The sequence below is a fragment of the Petromyzon marinus genome, chromosome 31, assembly GCF_048934315.1.
Source record: "Petromyzon marinus isolate PM22_M1 ecotype Great Lakes invasive population chromosome 31, UKy_Petmar_22M1.pri1.0, whole genome shotgun sequence".
NCBI lineage: Eukaryota > Metazoa > Chordata > Hyperoartia > Petromyzontiformes > Petromyzontidae > Petromyzon > Petromyzon marinus.
The window spans coordinates 13,345,079-13,372,345 of record NC_133697.1 but is presented as its reverse complement, the minus strand read 5'-3'; the positions used below and the strand labels follow the sequence as shown (position 1 = coordinate 13,372,345).

The following is a 27,267-nucleotide window of genomic DNA, read 5'->3' as shown; positions in this document are numbered from 1 at the left end:
AACGACTCAAGATGAGCAGCAGCGGGAAGGAAGGAAGCGCCGGGCAGATAGCGGAGAACAGCGGTAAAAGGAATGACCAGGGCCAAGATGTCGCGGATGATGGGGAGGGAGGGGGATAATAAGATGAAGAAAGCCGTCAAGAAGCAAACGTGGGTCGCACAGAGGAGCAGCGTCTGTTCTCATAGGGGGCGGGGAAAGGGGGAGGGATTTAGAGTGGGGGGTGGAGCCACAGAAGGCGGAGCTGATTTAGATGCGATATTTAATTACAAAAAAAAAACAATTCTTGATTTGAAGCTTTCGTGACTGCAAGAATTCATACTCTTTGGTTTTATTCGGTTATGTCATGTGTTGCCTTCGAAACGTCGTGTTTTAATTTTTTCTTTTATTTAATTTGTTTGTTTTTTACCTACGTGACTTAACGGAATAAAAAACCACTCAACACATTCGTCAACACGGGGGCCTGAAAGTAAATATGTATTAGGCGACGTTTCGGGCGATCGCCCTTCCTCATAGCGCGTAAACATTGTTATAGACACTACAGTAACTGTGGAGTTACGGCTACTGTACAGACATGGATCCCGCGGGGTTTTAGTTAACGAACGCACCCTGTGGGTGACGTCACGGCCAGGCGACCAATGGGCGCGGCCCTTAGTAGCAGTGGGATCGCGCGGGAGTTTGTGTGTAGAGGCGAGGCCTGGGAAGGCCTCCGACCAACAACAACCATCACCACCACCACGTTGAACTCCACAGAACTGCCTTTCATATGAAGCCTTCAGTTACACAGGTACTCACATTCACCACCACCACACTGAAGCCTTTAGTTACACAGGTACTCACATTCACCACCACCACACTGAAGCCTTCACTTACACAGGTCCTCACATTCACCACCACCACACTGAAGCCATCAGTTACACAGGTACTCACATTCACCACCACCACACTGAAGCCTTCAGTTACACAGGTACTCACATTCACCACACTGAAGCCTTCACTTACACAGGTCCTCACATTCACCACACTGAAGCCTTCACTTACACAGGTCCTCACATTCACCACCACCACACTGAACCCCACAGCCACACTGAAGCCTTCAGTTACACAGGTACTCAGACGTTCACCACCACCACACTGAAGCCTTCAGTTACACAGGTACTCACATTCACCACCACCACCACACTGAAGCCTTCAGTTACACAGGTACTCAGACGTTCACCACCACCACACTGAAGCCTTCAGTTACACAGGTACTCACATTCACCACCACCACACTGAAGCCTTCAGTTACACAGGTACTCACATTCACCACCACCACCACACTGAAGCCTTCACTTACACAGGTACTCACATTCACCACCACCACCCTGAAGCCTTCACTTACACAGGTACTCACATTCACCACCACCACCCTGAAGCCTTCACTTACACAGGTACTCACATTCACCACCACCACACTGAAGCCTTCACTTACACAGGTCCTCACATTCACCACCACCACCACACTGAACCCCACAGCCACACTGAAGCCTTCAGTTACACAGGTACTCAGACGTTCACCACCACCACCACACTGAAGCCTTCAGTTACGCAGGTACTTACGTTCACCACCACCACCACACTGAAGCCTTCAGTTACACAGGTACTCACATTCACCACCACCACACTGAAGCCTTCAGTTACACAGGTACTCAGACGTTCACCACCACCACCATACCGAAGCCCTTACCCACACGCTCACAACAGTCACCACCAACCACATTGAACCCCACGGCCACACGGGTACTCAAACGTTTCAGTGTCATTTTCTAGGTATAGCCCTGTGAGCCATGCGGCTCTTGAGTCGGGTGCAACCACAACAAAACAAAAACATGAACAAAGAAACATCTTAAAGTGACTACGCGTAACAGAAAAATCCAGGAAAAAACAGCAAAGCCTTCCAGGAAAAAAACACCGTATATCAATGCTGTGTGCAAAAATCCCAGTGGGATGCAAGCCAAACAATAATAACCATAAGACAATTTAGATTAAAGTTATCAGGCTAACTCTGCACTTCAACACCACCACCATACCGTAGAATTGATAACCTCTATGGGGAGGGCTTTCACCTATCTGTTAGAGCTTTTAACAGACAACGGGACAAGAAGTCGCAACTCATCGAGACGCTGACCTTCCTCAAAAGATGCCGCGATCACAAGCTTAAATGTCGTGATCTAAGCGTGGCTTCTTCCACTCCAGCGCTGTCCTCCAGACAGGCTCGTCCCTTCACCTGATGAAGGCCGCTTGTGTTGTGGCCGAAACGTCGTGATTTTTTGTTATTTTATTTTCACCTACGTGACTTTACCCAATAGAACCAAAGAGTAAGCATGGCTTAACCATACGTTTTCGAAATCACCAAAATGAAGCTATACAAACAACGTAACAGTGATCATAGGAACTGTGATTCAAATTTAACAATAAACGATATACATAATATGTGCTACCAAACTTTGCTTCCACAGCTGGCAGCATGAGTCACTCCATAACAGCGTTGGTGTACGGTGCTTGTTCTGTCATATTTTGCTGTTTTTTTTCCCCTGGATTTTCTGTTTGCGCAGTGACATAGTCACTTTTAGGTTGTTTTCTTGTTAATGTTTGTGTTTGTTGCGGTTGCATCCGATGATTCAAGAGCCGAATGGCTCACAGGGCTATGCCTAATAAATGAAACTGAAACTGAGTATCAGCAATCAACACCACCACCAGCACCCACACTGAACCCCACAGCCACACGTTCACAACAACAGCTCAACAGTGTTAATAATGAGCTTACGACTTGGGCACTTTTACTTCACAGGCGCCTTGACACAAGGTAAGCTAATGGCACTGTACGCTGAGCTACAGTACCGAACGTCTGGCCGTATCGTGCCAGTGTCTCACAAGACTGCAAAAAAAGGAGACTCGCGCGTAAAACGCATTGCTTGTTTGAGTGATACAGTATCGTTATTTTAACACGTTACTGACAACAACAAAAACCGAGACTTTAAATATCTCGGGATAGACGTTACACATTTGCCAGGGCAGCATAAGAGCTTCGCAGCTCATCGGAATGTCTCCAGTCTAAAAGATTCAGATGCCGATAACGACGCAATTTGCTTGTCGCTTTAAAGGTCTCTTTTTTTCATTGCTGGTGCTGTGCGCAATGCAACAACGTTGCCGTAGTGTGAGGGCACGAGTTACAAGTCTCAGCCGAGATGCGGAATGTGTATCCCTTTTCAAGTGAACACTTCGCCTCTGTGTTTAATAATTGTGTTGTACAGCCCTTTGTCAAGCCCCCCTGCTGGACGATGGAGGTTGTTTGACCATACTTCGCCACGTTGGTCATTGCGGATTTGGTGAGGTGAGCGGTCCAGCGTCAGTTTCAGATCACTTAACCACAAATGTTAGCCGTGGCCAGCAGGTGAAACTCTCAGAACTGCCGTTCATATGCGCTCATGGGATATATAATTTAGCGATCCACGCAAAATCGTCCTGAGATGCTTAGTGCTGATTTGAGATCTGAGTGGGCAGGTTGATGTGATGATTATGAAAGCCCACACAGTCTATGGAGTGTCTTCATTTGTATCTTCACTGTCATCTCCTCTGCATATCTCGCCCTCCAGAATGTTATCCGTCATGCTGTCAGTCACTTCTGAAAGTCAAAAACACCCCCCCATCAACTGCAGACTTTCACCCACTGTGTGGGCCCTGAACCGCTGGTGGAAACTGTACATGACCCACTGCGTTGCATAGTACAGGGCTCTTAATTATAATTGCTATTGTTTATATTGTGCATTGACAAAATTGGTTGATGCTTACTACTTTGTTTGCTGTCGACCCCTGGTGTGGAACTCTCTAATCCCTTTGCACATCCGCAACATAAAATTCACTCTGACTTTCAAGAAACAGCGAAAGGCTCACCGTCTGTTTGGTCAGGCCTTGGGAGCAGCCCTTAACTTGGCTCGGCACCTTTTGAGGTTGCAAAATCTGGCGCGTTATAGCATGGTAATTTTTTGTTGTTGATGGTGTGGTGGTGGTGGTGAAACGTGGCCCTGCAGTGATGGGTGTTCCTAATGTTTTGTATGAATGTGCGCACTCAGGATGAACCCCCTGCCTCAGAATAATCTCGAGGAGCAACTGCGGCTGCATCAGAACAAGCTATCGCGTTCCCGCAATGCCGCTCTCACGCCTCCCGCAGCCCAGCCCAAGTGAGAATCGCGCACACATCTATCTGTACGCGCACCGTTGTGCGGACAAGTGCCGGTAAACACGTACAGCGAGTGTTGTCCAGCAAAGGACATTTATACACAAAGGAGTGGTCACCCGTGGTGGTGAGATTTTAATTACCTCGCCTGGTTTACAGGAGGACGTGGGTTCGATCCCAACTTTGACACCTGTATATTTGGAATTTGCATTTCTTTCTTACCCCCCCGTGGTTGCGTGGATTTTTCTCCGGGTCCTCCGGTTTTTCCCTGCACATTTAGGATCAACATCACGCTTTTTAGAGTATTTGATATCAGTTTCCACATGATAAGCCACTTCATTGGGCTGTCACTTGTGGCCAGGTCGCTTCTGAAAAAGTTCTATATAGCTTAGTGGGCTTTACTTGGTAAAATAAAAGTTTACAGTTAGTCTCCAACTCTTAATATCCGCTCTATCGCTCCGATTTCTCTATGTTCTGTAAAGAAGAGCCATTTCTCAAAACGTCGCCTATTGTATATATATTTTAAACACACTAACTTGTGGTTATATGTATCTGTATATTCGTATTGTAGAATGTGAGTAAATACCAGAAGAGTGGAAAATGTAGCTTGCCTTAATCGGCTGTTTAGCTCAAACAATATGTTGCGAAGATTTATAATTATACATGCAAGAACTGCAACTTGTTTGAAAAAATTGGCCCCACAGCGTGTTGGCTCTTGTCTGTAGCTTCCAATCATATGCTTAGTAAATTCACTGCAACATAATTTTACGTTGTGTGTGGGCGTTTGTGTGTCACAGGGCTGGATTCACATTTAAAAAGACAGGATCCTGCCCAACAATTCCAGAACTGTCCAGTGCCCTTCCAAAGAGAACATTTGCTCCCTCCAGTGGCGTTCTCATTGCAAACAAATTGCCTGGCAGTCCGACAAAGAAACCGCCTGTCGGAACCAACAGGGGTCCACAAAAACTTCTGCAGAACTCGCAGCAGAGCCGCATTAGCACCTTCCTGCAGAGGCCAGATCTGAAGCCTTCTCCGTCCGCTCAGCAGACCGCAACGACCTTGGCAACAGCGTCGATTGCAACAACCTCTCGGGTGCCTACCAGCGACAAGCTCCCGTCGACCGGGACTCGCTCGCCGGATCAGCCCGCGGTCACGTTGCCGGCGCCGGTTCCGGCGCGTCAAGTGGCATGGGTGACGCCCATGGGTGACCGTACATGCCCGATTAGCGCGCAGAAGATTGAGAGTGCGGTCGACGATGTTACGGCAAACGCACGAACAGATCTTGATGATGCAAACCCAGACTCGGACCTTGATGACTTCGACGTGGGATCAGCCCACCAACAACGGAAAGCTCGCAACTGCTCTACCCTGCCTGCAGTCGAACCATCTAATGGCGGAGGTCTCGTTCAAGAGAACGCTCCAGCAACAGCTCTTTGCCTCTCAGGCACTTCCAACAGCATCATTACTGTTTCGGACGTAGCCGTTGATGACGGGTGTATTAACGACAGTGATGATGACATCGTCATAAGAAGAAAGCGTGGGAGGATCTTCATTGATGACGATGATGAGGATGATGATGACTGTGGCGATGCTACGGTGTTAGTTCCTGAGCAACCTCTACTTCCTGGGATGGATTTGCAGACCGGCCAGACGTCTCCAAGCTTTAATGGTACACAAGGGACTGCATAAAAAATATATACTGATTAAGTGGTAAATATGTACATGTGATACATTTGCAATCAATTCGTTGTATAGAGTAATTAACTTGGTGCAATGAAAGTGTGATCCATCATCTCTTGGTAGAGCGGCCTAACCTTTATTACATATTCGCATGTAATAAAATGGTATAAATAGTATTTTTTTTATGTTTGTATTTTTTAAAATGTGTAATTACATTGCTACGCAATGGCTCATTCTTTGATGTTGGAGCCTGGAATTTTATCCTCAGGTATTTTAAGCGAAAAGCTCATGGAATACAATGACGAAGTCTGTTTGTAATGCAGACAGTCCAAATCAACCACCCACGCAGTTTGGTCAAGATTCCTGGACATTATGGTGTGGCTTGCTCAAGTCATTTACCAGTACTACTGAATGACTGTAGCTCATATAATGGGAAATGTGAGTTACATGTGCCGGGGAGGTTTGGCCCCATACATTTCATTGCTTAATAATGTGGGTTCCCTGTGGACATTTACAGGAACTCCGTGTGAAGAGATGAGATACGACCCGGGTGTTGTCGAACTCAATGAACGTAAGTTTTTGTCGCGCTTTTGTATGGTAAATGACGGAATGCGTGGCACCATGCACTCAGTGCCTGCATGGCCGTAAACACGTCGCGACGTAAACCGATTACTTGAAAGAAACAATGAAACGTATGACACGTTATAAATCCTAACCCCATTCTACATAGGTTTGCAATATGTACACGTGCTTGGTAACATGCAGATATTTTGCATCATCCATAATTCTAGTTAATTTGGCCACCCATCCCCCCACATTATCCCGGATAATCGAAAGTTTGCAGTACAACCAACCGTAACTGCAGTCGTAAACCACCGTCTCATCATCACCGCCACGGCGTGTCCTTCGAGCCCTGAGCATCACCCTTGAACCCACAGTTGACTTCGAGGACGACTCATTTGAGGACGAGTATGTGCCGCCGTCTCCGTCGCCCCCACCAATCGTCTCTGTGAGCAGCCTGGGCCACACCGAAACTCTGCCCTCCAGTATACCCACAGAGCGAGGTAATGGGCATGTTGCCGTCTGCCTCGGAATAGTGGCATACACGTGGCATGCAAATCCTATGTAAGTTATAATGAAACCCCATGACAAAATCACCCGGAATGTACCTGATCTCATCAGATGCCAAGCTGGAAGCTCTGCAGGGTTGAGTCTATAGCAGGTGTTATAGGCTGCGGGGCTATATGGAGGGTAATATTTTGTATAGTGCCCCACAAAGTCCCTTCACACATGACAGAAAATACAGCCAAAGCTTTTTGAAGATGTGCTTGCATGTGAATTGATAATAACAACAATTAACTTATCCAGTGTAGCCACATCGACTCATATGACTCTTTTTCAGAATAGTCCTGCTTTGGATATTTATTTTAAGATGTTTTCAGGCGATTTAACGATACGTATTTGTACAAGTGGGAGGACGCTGTAGCACCCGGAGACAACCATGTGCACGAGGGGACAACACTGTATTCCCGTAGAGATGGAAAAGATGGTAATGAATACACTTTCTGTACTGCCTTCTGGCGATTCAGGGTATGGCACCTTGATGCCAAAGGGAACAGAGTTTCACAACATTTGTACAATCCACCGACCCTCACCTCCACATGCTGGATTACAGGAGTATGCCACCACCGCCCTGGCATATGTATAACGAACTCTTGATTGTTGGTAAACCACAATGCATGACTCGGAAAGATGTAGTTAACAAATCACACTTGGCCTATTGTAAGCATATCTGAAGACATGTGGCCTCCTGGCCGATGGTTAAGATTGTGTTTGATGTGCTGCCTGTGTACAGAGCAACTGCGTGCAATGCTGTGCGATGTGTCACGGTCGATGTGCGCTCTGCTGGAGACTGTGCCACACAGCGCCATCCTGAGCCTGCCTATCCCACCCGCCGATACCCACAAGCTACTCTCGCACCTCGCCAGGAGGTGGGTGTCGCACACACGTGCATGAATAAACTTGCAACCGCACACCGCAGCAGCAATAGGCATGCAGAGCGAAAAATGTAGCCAAACAAATATCAGTCACTTGCACAGCAAAAAGTACAGGTGTGTGTGTGTGTGTATATATAGTAATACAAGGCCTCATGTACACATGCAGTTAAATATACACCTGTAAGTGCAACTGCACTGTAAAAATTTAGCAGAACTATAATTACAAATGCATAAAGAATTGCTCTTACAACTGCATGTACAGCCTCAGATCAGAATTTGCAACTAAGCGTAAAATAGTAATACGTCGCACGTGCGGTGATGTGGCCAATCGACAGTGCCGCTTGCTCCAGAGATTCATGGTGCGACTCCAGTGGCCACCCCGATTATTACTGCGGGTGTAATAAACATATTAATACTCGCCATTGGCTTGAAAGCGGACGTTAAAGATCCCCTAATCTCATTTGCAAGAGTAGGCCATTGTTTGCCAGAATTGGACGTTTACTCTATTGGGGATTGTACATAGCGATCATCGCTCACGACTCGCGGACTAATTCCCCTCGCCACTCTTGCAAATGAGACGATCCTAGTCTCTTGCGTTTCTACCTGGGTAAACAAAATAAACTTGAAAACAGGCACAGTTACATTTCTCACCACACTGCCAGTTGTGTATACAACAAATTTTCAATCACAGTGCTGCTGCATGTACATTTGCACTAACATTCTCCCATACAACCGCACGCAATGTAAGTACATAAACCAGAACAACCAAATGCTTATTAGCCAGTATTGACACACACAACCTTGCTTAGTCACATGTGAATTGCACTTACATAAGCAAGTATGGTGTTGTGTAGGGAAAATAAACAGCCAAATGGACAATTCCAAATGGATATATTTTCCTCTTGTAATTGATTAACATTGCCTTTAAAATTATTATGGCTGTATAACTATATACTAAGCTAATATTTTGGACATGGACCTTAAAATATATTATCTATGCCTTATGAATGAGGAGAATTTACACAATATTAGCATATATTGTTCATTTATGTGGCAGTTAGTGAAGATGGCAATCATTTGAAGTTGCACAACCATGAATACAGCCACACGTTTGATTCCACTTACATTTAAATTGGCATGCATTTGAGCTTACTGCCAGGTGCAATGGCACATTCAGCTAATGCTGCAAATACCAATATAACCACATTACACATTTTTTACTTTAACAGTATACATTTCCAAATCATTTTTATTTCCCTGCAATTTGCAGTGACTGTGATTGTGTAGGCACTGTGCAATTGAAATAATAATATGAACATTTGTGTTTTTTTGCTCTCCATTCAGCCAAGCCATTATGCGGAAGCTGGACAGATTGGAAACCAACCCACCACCCACGATTTCAGATGCTCAAGATCGGAGATCAGTGGAGAGCAACGGAAACCCGCCACTCATGAACACCAGCTTTTATTCAAGCTCGGATGTGAATGTAATAAATCAGGACTCAAACCTCACCCCAAACCCAGGCGCGAGCTCAAAATCAAGGAGTTCTTTTTATAATGATGGTTACTCTGACGGGATTTACGATGATGGTTCAAATCTTCCATCGCTCATGACGAAAGCTGTGGCCGCTAGTGCCGGTCGTGGTGACGCTGTGAGCCACAGGGCTGGAAACCCAGGTGATGTCAGCAAAAATTGGAGTCCCTTTGCCATCAGCGCCAGCTACGAGACACCCAACGCCACACACGGGGCTACACACGTGCCTCCCGCATACGTGGAGACCCCGCGGGGGCGACCTCCACCGTCGTGCGACCGTGCTCGTGAAGACGCCCCCGACTACGACAATCTGAGCGACGATTACGACTTTTCGGAAAATATCGCCGAAAAGAAGGACAGAAACGACGATGCTTTTGACATCGATGACTTTAACGACGATGATGAAAGTTGGGCACAGCAGCTGGCGGATGGTGATTGCGTAGATGGGCAAGAAGGCTTTGATTGTGAGACACCCAAGCCAATCAAAGAAGGACCCCCACTGCGTAAAAGCCTGCCTACGGGCGTCCATGCCACGCCTGCACAGAGGTTGCCGATCGCCGCAAGCTCATTACGCGAAGGTAAAACTCGCCGTCGTTTAAACGATTTCCTTCAAAGTCGATGTCACTGCGTTGTAAATCAATTTCTTTGTCAGATCACGAGTCGTTGGCCATCGAGATTGGTACTTTACCGAGCCATCTTTGAGTCCGTCTGAAATCAAAGAAATTAAAACTTGATGTAAATAGAAATTCACAGTATGTGTAAGCAAAAAGAGTTTAGCAGGAAAAATGTTTTCCATCGACGATAACAAGTTTCAACCAGAAACAAAATGTTTTATTCTATGTAACCCATGTTAAGAAAATAGTTACGGTAGACTTGCCTGTCAAGTAAGTTGTAATATCTATTGTTATTTTGTTATCACGTGTGTGTATCAGCGCAAGTTCTGCACGAGTTCCAAGGGACATCGTTCCCCCACTCCGCTGAGATGCTCAAGGTGTTCCGGCACAAGTTTGGCCTCCTCCGCTTTCGCAAAAACCAACTAGAAGCTATCAACGCAGCCATGTTCAACCGGGACTGCTTTGTTCTCATGCCCACCGGTGTGTATGTATGCATGTGTTTATTGTGTTGGGAGCGGTTAGCGCTACGCTGCGCTACGAACCTGGCGACCCGGGTTTGATTCCCGCTCACGGCCACACCGGTGACGATTATCTGAACCGGTCCTGGGCCTCCCCTAGGTCGACTCGGCATTAAATGAGTACCTGGTGCGACGTGTAAACATCGCCACTAGGGAGACAAAGGCGGCCGGGCGTGGTGTTGACCACCCACCCCCTCGTGTGCCGTGCCGGCCTTCGTAGGTGTTCGCCAACGGCACTTGCCCCTCTAGTCTGTTACAACTATATGGGGGATCTTTGCCTTGTTTATTGTGTGGTGACGTCAGTGCCACTTAGTGGCGAATGGCGTTTGTTGTTGTTGTGTAATATGCATGCACTTTCCATATTCCTGCGTAGTACTGTTTGTTGTCAATTCTGGAGGTTGTCCGTGGGGGGAAGGGGTTTCAGTCCTCTGACTGATGGGGTTGACCAAAGCACGTCATGGCAGTCTGTCTTTGAGTGCGTGTGTGCGCAGTGATGTTTATATTTTTGTAAGCTTGCTGAGGTACAAACCTGCAAATCCACGTTCAATTCCTGGCCGTGCATGAAATCAGTGCGCAAATGGTATCCGAGTCTGTGCTAGTCCTTGCTTAAGGCAACCCAGCGTTCTGCGAGTATCTTGTGCAGTGTTTGAAGATCAGCAATGGAAAGATAAAGGCATTGGGATGTGATGCTTGGTTTGATTTTATAATTTTGATGAGCCAGGTTTTTCTACCCTGGCCTCTTGAGTTTTCACCTGGTGAAACAAAACCAACTAAATAAATAAAACACACCTCAGTATGTGCCGTGGCACCTTCATCCCTGAGGTCTCTTACCCCTGGTTTACAAGGTTAAGCCTTTGTCTTTTGAGTATTGTGTCTGCATACATGTATGTGTGTGTGTGCAGGGGGTGGTAAGAGTCTGTGTTACCAGCTGCCTGCGTGCTTGTCACCGGGTGTCAGCGTGGTGGTGTCACCGCTGAGGTCTCTCATCGTCGACCAAGTTCAGCGTTTGGCATCACTTGATGTGCGTTGCAATTTACAGCACCCATGACAATCGCATACTGCAGCTTAAATTTGATCAAGATGCCTCTTGTAAAAGACAATTTCAGTTGGCAGTCATCTGATCTAAAATAATTAATATCATCTACATCTAATCTTAATCTGTCCTGTGCATTGTATGTAATCCTAGGTCGTTTAATCAATGGTTATAGTGAATGTGTGGTACATTAGTAGCCGAGTTGTTAGCATACTTGCTTCATTAAACAAACTGGCTCAGGTTGACTGTTAACTTTCCAAGTTCAAGTGTCCATCTGACAGCTGCCCAGTCATTATTTAAGGGATTACCTAAGTACAAAGTAGCCTTACAAAGTTAATGCGAAAGTGTGTACATTATTGTGTGCCCAGTATCATAACTGAAATATGAACTATAAAAGTGTCCTACTTCTAAAACTGCTCAAAATATAAATATAACAGTGATCATCAAGGTTCCACTTATAAAAGTGACAATCTTTTGTTAATCGAGATATATGGATTGATTATTATGTTCACAATAGATGCATCAAATGGTCAGTGTTAGCAAAATAAATTCAGACTATTATCCAGACAGCATACAATACAAGAGAAAACAAAGTGTGTGAATATAATTACGACTCAATATCGAAATTCCAATCATGGAGGGATGAACCATTCATCCCAACTCGTTCCAAGGTAAACAAATTACATGGTGGATTTAATTTCTTAGAGTAGAAAACCGCGAAGCAAATTTGGAGGGAATTCCAGGAGGAAGATCATGATTATATTACAGCAGATGCTTTTCTCTACATGCCATGTTCGTAATGTGCACGTTTGTGTGTATGTATGTGTGATGAAGGATGACTACTGCGCACATGTCTGTGTGTGTGTCCGAGTGAGTGTGAGATGTGAGAGAGTGGGCAGCGGGAGAGTAGCAGTTAACACGCTGCACTACAAACTGGCGACCCAATTTCGATTCCTGCTCACGGCCAACACCAGTGACGATTAACTTAACTGGTCCTGGGCCTTCCCTAGGTCGACTTAGCCTCAAATGAGTACCTGGTGCGGTGTGTAAACATCGCCACTGGGGAGACAAAGGTGGTCGGGCGTGCGGCTGCCCACCCACCCCCTCGTGTGCCGTGCCTGCCTTTATAGGTGCTTGCTATATGGGGAATATTTGTCTTAGTTGGTAGAGAGTGTGCTTGTGTATATGTTTCGGGAGATGGAGCAGGTACAGAGAGTGTGTGGGTGTGTATGGTGAGTGGTGCTACTCATGCTGCGTGTCTCACAGATCCCGGCGACTCACCTCTCTGGTGATATCAATGACGGAGACCTGGCTGCCATTTACATGCAGCTTGCCAAGAAGGAGCCAGTGGTCAAGCTCTTATATGTGACACCAGAAAAGGTGCGACCGTGTGTGCATGGGCAAAAGGCCACCACTTTAACTTGCATAGATAGACTCTAGGTATAACTGTTAATTCACACCAAGTGTGAGGGAGCCTGTGGCCAAGGATGCCTTGTCTGACCCGGATATTATTTTCACATGAGCCTGCCACTTCGGGCTGCAATTATATTTATTTTTCGCCACCAGTATCTTCCTTGCACTGATCGAGTATTAGAGGGGAATATTTTCTCTGTGACAGCACTGTTTCTAATTTTCGTGTACTCTTGTTCGGTCATAAAATCCAACTGCATCTTCTGCCCAGCAAGAACAATAAAAAAATTTGACATTAAAATTTCCGTTGCACATTCTGTCCCATCAGGTATATTAAACACCAAATGATGTCACGGTGTTTTAATTACTTAAGAATGTGCCCGTGAAGTACACTTGCTAAGTCTGTTACGAGCTGAGCTAAGGTTGCATGCTTTACAAAAAAAAACGAAAATGATGAAAACTAGAATAACTCCATTTGGACTGCATGTCTAAACCGGTTAAGTCGATTGAATGGCCAATTTAAACTCACTCCAATCTGGTTGGATTGTGTCGGTGTTGCCTCTCTGCTTGTGGCTCTCGCGCAGTTGAGCTGTAGCACTCGTCTGCTGTCGGCGCTCGATAATCTCTACCAGAGGCAGCTGCTGTCCCGTTTTGTCATCGATGAGGCCCACTGTGTGAGCCAGGTAAGGTTTATTTTTATTGCCATCCACTCGAATGAATACACTGTGTGGGACATGCAGATGCCTCGAGCAACATTCAGAGACGTGTAATTTGACTTCGCACTGTTGTCATTTCAACAGGCCATAACGTGCAGAAAATGTAACACTGTGTATTTCACATTTCAAGAACTATTTGGAAAATACTGACTTTAGTGGTTGCTATATTTGTAAGTTTAAATATTTTATAGTCTTGTTTGTATGTATGTATGCACGTTTAACTTATTTTGCACCATACGTAGCCAACTGTGCTAATTGGAGGTTTAGGGGATGGACAACAAACCAAACACAAAAAAAAGTGTGCAGCAGTACTTGCCTGTGTTGCAACTCCGAGCCAGTGGTGGAAATTTTGCATTCCTAAAGTGGATTTCAGAGGCTCCAAAATATGACCGTTGTTTACTTGATACAAAGTGGCACTTTATCAACCACAGAGTGATGACGAAAGGGTTAAGTTGGCAACATTTAAAGGAAGTCTACTCTGCCAAGCACCTTCCCATTCCCTTGCTGATCCGTTCATAACAACTCCTCGCCACGTGTCGCTCACAATCCGCACGTCGCAGTGGGGACACGACTTCCGACCGGACTACAAGCGGCTGTCGGAGCTGAGGCGCCGTTTCCCGACGGTGCCCATAATGGCGTTGACGGCCACGGCGACGACACGTGTGCAGACCGACATCCTGCACCAGCTCACCATGAACGCGCCGCTCACGTGCGTACTCTCATATGCGCGTGTGTGTGTGTGTGTAAGCAGGAATGTAATGCTTAGCACGCTGCACTACGAACCCGACAACCCAAGTTCAATTGCCGCTCACCGCCAACATCGGTGACAATTATCTGAACCAGTCATGGGTCTCCCTTAGGTTGACTCAGTCTCAAATTAGTACCTGGTGCGGTGTGTAAACATCACCACTGGGTAGAAAAAGGTGGCCGGGCATGGTGTTGGCCACCCACCCCCTCGTGCGCCGTTCTGGCCTTCATAGGGGCTCATTAACAGCACTTTCCCTACAGTCTAGGCTATACGGCAGATCTCTGTATTTGTTTTTTAAGCGGCATGGTCCTGTGTGTGTGTGTGCATGCATGCACGCCTAATTGGATACGGTGAGCTGTGGTGCCGTGGTTAGCGTGCTGCGCTACAAACTCAACAACCCGAGTTCAATTCCCGGCCACGGCTTACATTTGATAACAATTTTCTGAATAGGATCTGGGCATCCCCTAGGTCAACTCGGCTATGGTCTTGATGATGAAGCATTAGTATATATTGAGGTGATCTTCACCACCTTTTGGCTTCAATGCAGACGGTGTTTTTCATGGTCTTCCGAGCAGCCTAGCATGACATGATCTTGCATATGTTGGCGTGTGACCTTCACCGTTTTCCCAGGTTCATCCAGAGTTTCAACAGGGATAACCTGAAGTACGAGGTTTTGCCAAAGAAGCCCAAGAAGGTAGCGGAAGACTGCTTGCAGTGGATACGCAGCAACTACCCACGTACGCACGCACGCACGCACACACACGTGTTGCTGTCGTTTTGCCTCGATGTGGCATGAAATGTCTATCCATGTGCATCTTTCGTTACAAGTAGTATAATGATTCCGGTGTCATCACGCCTTTGTTAATTAAACCTTAAATTATTATTATTATTGGGCGTGATGTCACCTTTGGCACTAATGGCCATTTGTGGTTCTGAGAACACCGCCCCATTATTTGCTCAGTTAACTTTAATGAGTCTTTGCTAACAGTCCTTGCCATTAGTCTAAATATCTGTGTTGTATGTACGCGTGTGTGCCCGTGCATGTATTCTGGGGAGTGGTGGCATAGTGGGTAGCACACTGCGCTACAAACCCAGCAATCCCAGTTCAGTTATATCAGAACCAGTCCTGGGGCTCCCCTAGGTTGACTCAGCCTAAAATGAGCAGCTGATGTGGTGTGCAAACCGTAGGATGGGGGGAAACCCAAGGTGGCTGCGAATGGTGTTGGCCACACCACCACCCCCTTGTCTGCCGTACCGGCATTCATAGGTGCTCGCTAACAGCACTTTTCCCCCAACAGTCCGGTAAAGGCTACAAGTGGATCTTTGTGTGTCCGCAGGCGACTCGGGCATAATCTACTGCCTGTCGCGGCACGAGTGTGACACCATGGCCGAGTCCCTACGGCGGGCGGGGCTGGATGCCCTCAGCTACCACGCAGGGCTCACGGACAAGCAGCGCGACCAGTCGCAACAGTGCTGGATCAACCAGCGCAGGTGCAAGGTTCGTGCATGCACTTTTGCCGTTGGTGATGCATCTGGCAGAGGCTTCTCTCCCAGTGTAGTGGCAGAATGATGCCCACCTGCAGTCCAGGCGCTGCGTTGAACTTGCGCCGCACAGGCACAGCTGCCAATAAGGTCCCCTTTGAGAAGACTACAGCTGGATGGTGGAATGATTTTAGGTGAGATGTAAAGGTGCATTAGGTTTGTTAAAAAAAAAAAAATGTCATGACCAATAATGGCATGAAAAAACGGTAAAAAAAAGTTAACGATTTGCAGCACATGTAGAAAAAGTTCTAAACCGTTTTTTGAAGTGTTTTAGTGATGTGTGGTGCCATGGTTCGTACTCGGGTAATTGCAGTATAGAGGTCGCCAGTTAGATTAAATCTTTCTGCGCAGCAGTTGCAACACCGATAGGTTTCCTAAATCTCCCTGCCTCTGTCCACCCAGTATTTTAAATATCGGTAGGTCGCATGTGGTGGGGTAAAGTATGGGTATGCCCACCTTTTCAAATATGTTCGGTCCCCGTGGAAGATTAGAAAAATATCCTCTAAAGCGCCCTCTAGTGGCGCGTCTTCTGCAAATGGTGGCATGAGAAAGGAGCTGCACCGCTGCACTTTTAACTGAGGCAGGAGGGCAAATGTACTATGTGGTGCATTAGGCCTACCACCATTTCGATTTGTGTGCCATTTCGTGCATTAATTACGAAAGTTCCACGAGAAACAATTACCGAGTCTTGACTTTCAGAGTACTGTTTTGCCAGTTAACATTTTTAACAACCCTAGTCTAAATTGATTATTGGCATAGACTGGCTACCTCGTCGCCTTATTGGTAGGAGTTACTCGCCTGAAGCTGGCTTACAGGCATGTGCCACCACGGAACAGAAATAGTGTTTAATGCACCGCATTGTTAATAAAAAAAAGTACGCCGTATATTTTGAGTGTATGCTGCGTTTACATGCGTCGGTTGTGCATTGCCGCAGGTCATTTGCGCCACCATAGCATTTGGCATGGGCATTGACAAGCCAGACGTGCGCTACGTCATCCATGCGTCCTTGCCCAAGTCCATTGAGGGCTACTACCAGGAGTCTGGCCGCGCGGGTCGCGACGGCATCGTGGCCAAGTGCGTGCTCTTCTACGGCTACGGCGACGTCACGCGATTGCGCAGAATCATCCACTGTGAGTTTTTACGCGAGGGGCTGTCGCGATTTCGTATTGGTTGTGGGAACTACCACGTATTTTTCGAGTGCAATGCAACGTGGATTTACATTGCGGATAAAAACGACGGGATTTAACGGGTGCGTGTTTATTTCACTGAGAGAGGTGGTTGTAGACGGTGGGGAAAAGGAATTAATAAAAACTTGCTTGTACTTTGATGCTCTCATGGTTCAACGTTAAAGTGTCTCTCTGCTCAGCCAGTCGTTAAAGCAATGATTATTTACATTGTTTGCCCTGAGCCAGTGGTGGAAATTCCACATTCCCATGACGGGGGCCGGTCTCCCTATAGGGTGACCACTGTTGACTTCCACCCCATTACTCATCATGTCGGCTCCAGAGGGGTGATCAGCATCGACTCTAATGCACTGTCACGTGAACGACACAGTCCGTGTATTCTGCTGAAGTTGCGTGATGTCTCATTACGGTGGCCAGTTGTCAACTACAAGTCGTAGTATACAAGTCGTGGGTTTGATCCCGACCCTGATCCCTGTATATTTGGAGTTTGCACGTTCTCCCCGCGCGCGTGTGGATTCCGAGTCCTCCGGTTTTTTCCCTCCACGTTTAGGATCAGCATGCTTTTAGAGTATTTGACCAGCTACTATAAATTTCGACATGATAAGCCACTTAATTGGGCTATCATTTGTGGCCAGGTCACTTCTGAAAAAGAGCTACACATAGCTCAGTGGGCCTTAACCTGTTAAAAAAAAATAGTTTACATTCTGATGTTTTTGACGCTGCAGCGGAGAGGGAAGGTGGTTCGCGGGAGAGCAAGCAGATGCACATGAGCAACCTCTACAGCATGGTGCACTTCTGCGAGAACATCTCCGAGTGCCGGCGCCTGCAGTTGCTCGCCTACTTTGGGGAGAAGGGGTTCGACCCAGGGTTCTGCCGGAAAAACCCTACCGTGGCCTGCGACAACTGCAGCAGCATGCAGGTGAGGTCTTAAAGTCTTCCTTTAAAAAAATAATCCTTAGCAGAAGTTTAGTGCTGGATAGAGTCACATTTGATCCTTACCTGTGTATCGATAGTTCAATGTTCGTGTGCCATTTTATTGAGAGACTGTTATCTATATAAATCAAAGTTTTTTTTAAAAATGCGTTTACTAACATAACTTGGTGGGGACACATATATACACATGGTTAAGATGTAAAATTCGGAAATGAACTTTAAAGTAATTTAAATGTATTTAAGTTAATGAGAATGTACGGCTTTCGGTGAATTCTGATATCCATGTCATATCTACCTGGGGGGGGGGGGAGCCTTCTGAAAATGTCGTATCGCAAGTAGGACACAGACCCGCAGGCTGAATAAGTACTCAAGCCGACATTATCTGAGGCACCTGTCTGTCGAGCTCAACTGCTCACCACACGATGGTGGCACGGCGCCTCCTTGTCCACAACAGACATTCCGCTTGCGCGACGTGACGGAGAACGTTAAGACGGTCGTGCGCTTCCTGCAATCGTTGAGCGGAGGCCGCTGGGGGAGCAGGGGGGGCCTAGCGACGACGCGCTACACCCTCAACATGCTCGTCGACATCTTCCTAGGTACCCCGCGTGTTTGGCTCTGTCTGTGTGTGTGTGTACGTACATACGTTGAACTTCTTTTGCACCGTACGTAGCCGACCGTGCTCATCGGAGGTGCGGGGGAAGGGCAACAGACTAAACATTAAAAGCAGTTCTAATTTTTGAAGCTTTTGTGACTGCAGGAATTACTCTGGTTCTTTCGGTAAAGTCGTGTAACAAGAAAATAAACTAAATAATAGAATACGACGTTTCGACTGGAACACAAGCAGTCATCATCAGGAAGAACTAAATTTGAGAGAGAGACAAAACACAGACACACACAGACAGACACAAGCAGAGAGAGACACACAACATCGACACACAGAGACCCATTGCCTCTGTGTCGAGGCCTTAAATAGAGAGAGAGGGGGCGGGCAGAGAGAGAGATGTGGGTCTGCTGGGGCAGCTGCTGGAGCAGAGACATTAGCATGTCAATGAGTTCTAAATAAATTAGATAATGAGCGTACGCCTGTGTTTTTTTGTTCATTGTAAACTAGTTGCCTTGCTGATCGCATCGGCTCTTTGGAGAAGGAAGGCGTCGATTTTAAAATCTTGAAATGGTAAAACGTCTCAAAAGCCAGGCCAAGTTGGGGGGAAGACTCTGCGGATAAAGGGGACCTCCCCGAATCTGTGCGGGTCGACGGGATTATTTGACCATACTTGACCACGTTGGTCTGTGTAGGTTATTGGAAGGCGGGGAGAAGAGACCCCTGGGTGAATTGGAGCACAATACAACAATGCCTCTTGGTGCAATTCCCATTGCCTCCCACAAATGTAGCGCAGCATTCTGAATTAATCGCTCGAAATTTTGGACGTGGGCAAATCTGTTTAAAAAAACAGGTCGACTCTACCCTTGAAACATAACTCATAACCATTGCAACATGCTTCTGTCGCCTCCCCCCCACGCAGGCACCAAGTCGGCCCGCGTGACCTCGGGCCCCATGTTCGGTGTTGGCTCCAGCTTCTCGCGTCACAACGCAGAGCGGCTCTTCCGCAAGCTGGTGCTGGACGGTGTGCTGCACGAGGAGCTGCACATCACCGGCAACGACCAGGCGGTGTCGTACGTCGGGGTCGGATTGCGCGGCAACGACCTGCTCGCTGGAACGGCGTTCAAGGTGCGAGCCAGTTCCGCAGCCTAAAGCTGGGACAATTGGGTTTAGTCACCCCTGTCCGGTTCCGAGACGTCTGCAAGTCGCAGGCTGGGTGTCCCCTTCGCCGCCGAATCTCGGAGCGCGCAAGCGGTTCAGCGTTCATTTTATTTAGAGGAGGCGTAAAGACATTCTACTCACCGCGGTGAACCGCAGCGACACGACCGCACTCGATGATGGCTGGCGCCAAGCTGGGCCACACGCCCTCCCGCATGGCCTTTTACTCCGATTTCGTTCCGTTGACGTAGGATGCCGTACGTGTACGTCGACGTGCCTGTACGTCGTCGGAACGGGAAAGGGTTGATGAACTCAAAATTGTTAAATGGCGGTCGCCCCCCACGTCCTGCCCTCCCGATGGCAGGAAACCCACTACGAGCTAACGACCAGCGTGATGTTTCTGACCAATGCCGATGAATCATATGCCAACCGTGCGAATCGGAGGTGCGGGGAAAATCTGACCCGCAACCACGATGAAAAATTTTGCTGGAGATGGTATGAAAACAAAAACCCCCGACCTGGCCGTTGGAGCGCGTGACGACGATTTTCTCGCGGCAGCGCAATTGTTAGACCGAGTCGCGTCGCGCGTCCCCCGATGTGTGCCCCAGGTGGAGCTGCAGGAGACGGAGAGCTGCAGCAGCATGCGCCGCAGCCGCGCCCAGGTGTGCGGAGGCTCCTCGACGGCGCAGGTGATGGCGGAGCAGTGTGCGCAGGAGCTCACCGAGCTGTGTCGGCGCCTCGGGGACGAGCGTGGCATCAAGTACTACAACATCTTCAGCACCGTCACGCTGCGCAAGATTGCGGGTACGAAGGACGCGCGCGGCCTTCCAAATGTTTTCATCTCATCGCGTAAGGCCCCCCCCACTGAGCTGCGTAGCTTTTTTTTCAGAAGCGACCACGGCTGTCACAAATGATCGCTCAACGTAGTAGTAGTAGTAGTAGTGGCTTATCGTGTGGAAATGTATAGCAGCCGCATACTCTTGAACGCACGTTGGTTCTGAATGTGGAGGGAAAAATCGGTGGACCCGGAGAAAAATTCACGCGACCACGTGGAGAGAGAGAGAAGACACGCAAACTCCAAAATATACAGGTGTCAGGGTCGGGATCGAACCCACGACTTCCTGTATACCAGGCGAGGTAGTTAACATCTCGCCACCGTGGCACGATGTTAACTACCTGAAGGTTTCGAGTTCAAACCTCTGTCCGTGGACCGACCTTGCCGGTTGTCGCTGTGACCCTGATGAAAAGAGAGTACCGTCAACAGTGGTCTTCGTACAGTTGTACAGATTACCACCCGTAAAAATCTATACATTTCCCCCTGCTGGCTAAGGGTCAGAAACGGAGATGAGCTCGGCCCTGTAATCATTTGAATGCGTTGTGTTTTTGAATGTCGTTGATGACCACATCCCTGTATCCCCCCCCCCGCCCCCCCGCACGCTTCTGTGTCAGAATCTTTCTCGGACGATGCGGAGGCTCTCCTGCAGATCGAGGGCGTCACGGAAGACAAGATGCAAAAGTATGGCACTGAGGTCTTGCAGGTCATGAGCAAGTACACGCAGTGGCGCCTTCCAGGTAAGACCCTACACACCTGCGTTGGCTACTTGGTGTGAAACTTTCCCTTCTAGTCTTCTATTCTTATTGGTATAATGCCGTCAACATTGTATCATGGGATCAGTCCACTTTCATTTGAGCTGTCGCACTGAGCAGGGTAACATCACTTCTTGTCCGAGAATGATCACTGGAAAATGATGTCGCGTAACGACTACGTGATTCCCTTCATATACCTCGTATCCACACTCGTTCGGTAGCACACCTAGTGTGTATGTCCTTCAAAGAGTGTCACGTGGCAAGAAACCCGTATTTATTTTAGTCCTCAAGGCTGGATTACGGTATATTAAGTGAAAAACTAAATAATGGTTTTGTGTAGTTATTCGTAACTGAGTTAAGACCCTAGACTTGCTGTACTTAAGAGCCCAGTATAGTCAAAATAGCTGCCTGCATTCGCCAGTAATTACAACTAGCTTCATCAGGCGACAGCCAGATTTGTGGATAAATCTTCCTGTTTCGTTCCTTAAAACAAACCTTAATAATTGGCTGTGTTGGGTGGTGGCGGGTTTAGTGATACATTTATATACTTACGCGATCTAACCCACAAAACCTTCATTATGGATGATATTGGTCGCGAAAGCCTACGTGTTAAACTGGTCTTAAACTCCTGCATTTATGCATCTCTGCCCTTAGGGAACGGCACCAACTCTACCGAAGGAACGTGGCTGGATTGCAGCCGCCCGATGGAACCCGGGCAGTCGCCTGGCACGTCCCACGTATCACCGTACGTCCCCCCATCCCCTTCGCCATCGGCGGGATCGTCTTCCGCTTACTTTAGCTCGGGGCACCGTGGCAGGGTGGGCAAGCGCAAGGCGAGAGGCGGTGGCCGGAGTTACAAGGGCAATAACTACAAACGGCGTAGAGTCTCGGCGGACAGCGCGGAGGGCAGGTGAGTTACTCCCCACAGAGGGCAGCCGATGAACACGAATAGGCGTGTAAAATACACTGTTTAGATGCATGTAAGTACCCTCCAAAAGGGGGCTCTTGATTTAATGCAAGTATGACACAGATTCAAGATATAACAAACAATTAGGGGCTAATGTATTACATCATCAAAACATTGTAATAATTCACATTGCTGCAATGCATGGTTATGACTGACTTTTTCGAATGAAAGAAGCTTGACACTCACGTTGGACAACCCTGTGACACAGGCGTTTAAGCTCGAGTCTCTTGGAGGGCTGCGACATCGACCTTGTTGTCCTCGAAAAGGCAACCGCACTTTGCCTACGACGACCTTTTCCGCGTGAGGCCGGTATACGCAGAGCCTTTAAAACGGCCGTTTGCCGATCACATAATGGCTCTTGACGACATTTGTTGTGGTGGCGGCTGATATGATGCACGCGTGGTACCATCACTTAACTGAAGCACCACTGCAAGGATTGTTTTCTTGCTCCCATTTAGGCTGTGAGGGTGTGTTTCCGGGAAAAGATTGAAGTTGCAGTGTATTGATTTTAGCTCGGGGGTTGCCATTATGCTGACGTGAGCATAGTTTTAGACCCCCGTGATTTTGGCCAGCTTGCGTCCATGCCTCCTTCCCCACTGCTGCCTCTCTATTAACTATTTTTATTTTACCAGGTAAGGCTCACTGAGCCTCTTTTTCAGAAGTGACCTGACCGCACAAATGATTGCTCAACGAAGTGGCTTATCACGTGGAAATTTATCGCAGGCAATTACTCTAAACGCATGTTTCTAAATGTTGAGGGATAAACCGGAGGACCCGGAGAAACACCCACGTGACCACAGGTAGAGAGAACACGCAAACCCCAAATATCCAGGGGTCAGGGTTGAGATCGAACCCACGACCTCCTGTACACTAAGCGAGGTAGTTAACGTCTCGCCCCCACCCCCTCCGTTCTCCACCATTTCTCCATTGCCCACAGCAGTTACTCGAGCAGAGGGTGCGGCGGCCAATTCCGCGGCAAGGGCCGGGCCGGCGCTCGCAAGGGCGGAAGCGGCAAGAGTGGCGGGGGTGCGGTGGGCTTCATGGACAGCTCTTACACCCCCCCCAGTCGCGCGATGGGCGCAAGCTGGACCGGTCTCAATCGCAAGCCGGGACTCATGGCCATGCCCACACCGCGGGGTGCACGTACCACCTTCCCCTACAACAAATGAGTCGTCGACGCTTCCTTATCGGGACACACTGGGGTGACGAAGTGCTGCAGTTCATCCACAAGCACGGCTCGGTCCAACGTTACTACGTTTCGGCACAAGTGCGGGTACTGCTTATGTTCTCTTATTCCCCGGTTTATGGTTGTTTCAGCGCTCCATATTTGGACTCGTGGACTGACGACAGCAAAGACCTTGTTTTAAAATAATAAATAAATGTATATCGAGCGACCGTTGGTGTACGTGTGTGCTTTGGCTCACTGCACCGTAGCATTAGTATTGATTTCCGCTAAAAAAATATTCTGTCTGCTTTGCACATAAGTTGTGGATCTGGTGGAAATACTTGAGGGTTTACAGGCGCAGTCAGTATCACCAGTGCCCGGTGACGCACATTCCAGTGATGCCTGCGGGCCCTTTGACCCTTTGCTTTAACAACAAAGTATTCCACATTCTCACATGAGCAATTCAAGTCACAGAAGGCTGTGTTAAACAACAGATGTATAATTTTAGTTTTGCTGCCGTGGCTGAATAGCCCCGTCATCGGTGCAATCCCCACTGAGGCAGTCAGCACAATGCTTATGGTTTGATGCCTGCTGTGAATATCTGCAACTGGTTATGAGTGTGCACGTATCGATTCACCCCTGATGTGATATGATGATCTGTCACAATTAGTAGTCACAATGTTGATTTTAAGTTTTCGTGACTGCAGGAATCCATACTCTTTGGTTCTTTCGGTAAAGTCACGTGGGTATAAAACATAACAGATCACGACGTTTCGATCGTCATCGATTCTTCCGCCTGATGACGATTGCTTGCGTTGCGATCGAAACGTCGTTATGTTATTTATTTCTACCTACGTGACTTTACCGAAAGAACCAAAGAGTACAGTAGGCACAATTTAAATCAAAGTCATCCCTTTTTGTCTTATTTATACCGTCTGCTATCTTGTCTGTACTGCCCTATACTGTCTCATTGGTGCTGTTTGTACTGTCCCACTTACGCTGCCTGTTTTCCCTGCATTGTTGCGTTCAGAATATGTGCTGCTTAATTTGTGCTTTCTGTGATGTCTCACTTGTACTGCGTGATTTGTTCTGTTCTGTTGCACCATCCTGTGTTACGGTCTAATTTCATGAGGCTATAGATTTCTTTCGACGATGCTTTGCCTTCTGTCTTGCACATCATCTTCTTTGGTTGAAGGGATAACTTCGTTTTTACACCATTTTCTGCATTTGCGAGTAATGGGATTACATTTCAGGTGATGAATCTTTACTCACCTAGTTCATACAAAAATTGTGCCGTGTGCTGTAAAGTGGACAAGGAAGACAACCCAAAAGAATAAATAGCTGTCTTGTTACTACATACCAAGACTGGGTTTCATGACCTGTCCAATGCGATTTGAAGCTTAACTCGTTTTTTTACGGAATTGAAAAGAACAGCAAAATGTGAGTTTCAGGTGCGATGCCATTGCATCCTATATATAATTGGCATCCAAGCCATGCTGGAGCCTCACTACTCTAGCTACACCACGATGCACCGTGTACAACAGTGAAAGTTGTTTCATGTTATTTTGTTCGTGGACCAACTTGCATGGAAGAAAATGTGAAAACCCACAAAGGCTGCATTCACATTGTTCTATAGGGAGGAACTTGACTGTGTGCTTTAATTGCACGTGTTAGTTCAACTATTACATTGCTAGGGAACAATATTATTTTGGTACTGAAAAAGGACCTAATTGTGTTTGTGTGGGTTGCATTTCCCTTTAAGACGCTAGGCTATTATTGTGTGTCGGTGCCATATCTTGAATGTTACACATAAGTCCGATTTGTAACGTGCACAATTTATTGTGGCGAGTTGCTATAACAAGTAAGATAAATTGGCTACAGGTTATCAGAAAGTTTATCAAAGTCCTTTTAGTCTAAATTCTAAAAAAGTCTGGATACATATTTAAATGTCCCTTTTTTGGCAATTGTGTTTTGTGTTTGTAGTTTCAAACTAGAGGAGATCATGGAGAGCCAAGTTTTTTCTCAGTGGGGAGTGGGAAAATGCAGGAAGTTGGTTTGGAATTGAGCATGCAATATACAGGATTGCGAACTGCTGCGAACACCCCAATGTCATATTAAATGCATGGAGAAAATGTAAAAAAATATTTGTTAACAGAAAACATTTTTACAATAAATTACAATCTTATATGTTCAACGTGGATAAGCATTAGTTATCTTCGAATATTTAGGTTGTAACTGCTGTGAAATGCGTAACCCACACAATTAAGGTTACTCATGCCAATACACACACCGGTCACTGCAGTGCTAGTAAGGCATGCTTCATGTTGTGTACGACGAGTGTGTTTTGCGTGTTAGAAAGTAAATGTATTTAATGTGTATCGGTGTATTTAATCGTCGCAATGTGGTGCTGACCATCTCTACACATTCAATATTTTCCCTGAATGGTTATCCATGCCGCAGCCTATGCCATCCCAGAAAGGCTTACGGCCACTCCCTCCTTCCTGGCGGGCCGTGTCCGCATGGGTTGAGAACAGCTGTTTCTCTCACGTAACCCGAATTGTGAATGCTGGGAGTGGTTACAATTGGTGGCGTAGGAAAAGCGTAATTTTATGTAGATAAATTGGATCCCAGAAGATGATACACGGAACACATGCCAATGTAAGTACAATTTAATTTAAAGGTAATGTCATGTGTGTATTGGACAATACAAAATTGGCAAGTTCGAAAGTATAGTTTAGCAAGTTTTGTCATAACAGTAAATAATGTATGCCATGATTTAATAATACTTAAATGGAACAAACTATATGTCTGTCTCTTTCATCTCGTAAATTAGCATAGCACTGGGCAGATCACCGAACTGACTTTACCATTCTTTTTTATTTACCATTATTCATTGATGGTATCCGACTTGACTTTTGTCGTACTTATTATTGTTTATGTCCTATGTATGTTCCCATGTTCAATCCAGCTTTGGCTTTTTGTTCTTGAGGATCTGAGCCAGTGCTGGAAATTCCACATTCGGCCGTCTCCATATTGTGACCATTGTCGACTTGGCCAGTGAAGAGAGATCACTGTACGTGTATTCATATTGTGGTTGTATTATCATCTGAACGATACGTATGCTACAGGACCGAGGTGGAACCTGGAAATATTATGACGCTTGAAACCAAGTGCCTAATTAAGACCACACTTGCAAATGTTGTTACAGTTATTAACCAGCACTAACCTTCCGTTCGTGACAGGATGCTGCTGTATTGCAACGGTTAGCACAGTGGACGCCGGTTCCATCTCCCAGCCCACCAGCAGTAATGTATAGGTGGATCGGCAGGTGGGGGTAACGTGGGTCCTTTCTACCCCTTCCAAATGCGTTATGACCAGCGTGGGAGAGTAGTTGGCTCTTGACCTCCCGTCTTGTGGAGGGCCTTTCGCCAGCAGAGGTTGTGAGCACCAGTAATAGCTCGAGTTGTATTTTTGCCTGATTTGTGGGCGTTGAGAAAGTGTTTATAATTTGTTAATAGTTTTAACGTTTTGTTGGATTTGAAGGCTTCGGTTGCTGTTACGATTTGTATAAATGTATGACTAGTGGTGATACACGCACGGCGTCAGTCGTGCATTATTTCACACGTTGGCGTTGTTTCGGTGTTAATAAAGATTTTTTGAAGCAA

The 27,267-nt window shown here is 46.9% G+C and overlaps 1 protein-coding gene across 6 annotated transcripts; it reads left to right on the top strand.

Annotated features, from left to right (window-relative positions):
- The first annotated feature begins 392 nt into the window (after window positions 1-392).
- On the top strand, window positions 393-27,267 carry BLM (BLM RecQ like helicase). 6 transcript variants are annotated; one of them, XM_032964108.2, is made up of 23 exons: window positions 393-784; window positions 3,294-3,373; window positions 4,113-4,220; window positions 5,014-5,885; window positions 6,414-6,467; window positions 6,835-6,960; window positions 7,752-7,887; window positions 9,238-10,004; window positions 10,359-10,520; window positions 11,461-11,579; window positions 12,858-12,971; window positions 13,586-13,684; window positions 14,278-14,426; window positions 15,096-15,202; window positions 15,803-15,963; window positions 16,942-17,137; window positions 17,917-18,110; window positions 18,579-18,720; window positions 19,648-19,853; window positions 20,492-20,687; window positions 21,333-21,455; window positions 22,125-22,380; window positions 23,378-27,267. In XM_032964108.2, exons 3-23 carry the CDS (start codon window positions 4,114-4,116, stop codon window positions 23,604-23,606), a joined length of 4,515 nt encoding a protein of 1,504 aa, XP_032819999.2. In that variant the 5' UTR covers window positions 393-784; window positions 3,294-3,373; window position 4,113; the 3' UTR covers window positions 23,607-27,267. The 6 variants fall into 6 exon arrangements, with proteins under 6 accessions (XP_032819999.2, XP_032820002.2, XP_032820000.2 ...); XM_032964111.2 differs by having other exon boundaries at window positions 394-784; window positions 22,125-22,215; XM_032964109.2 differs by having other exon boundaries at window positions 394-784; window positions 22,125-22,215; window positions 23,375-27,267.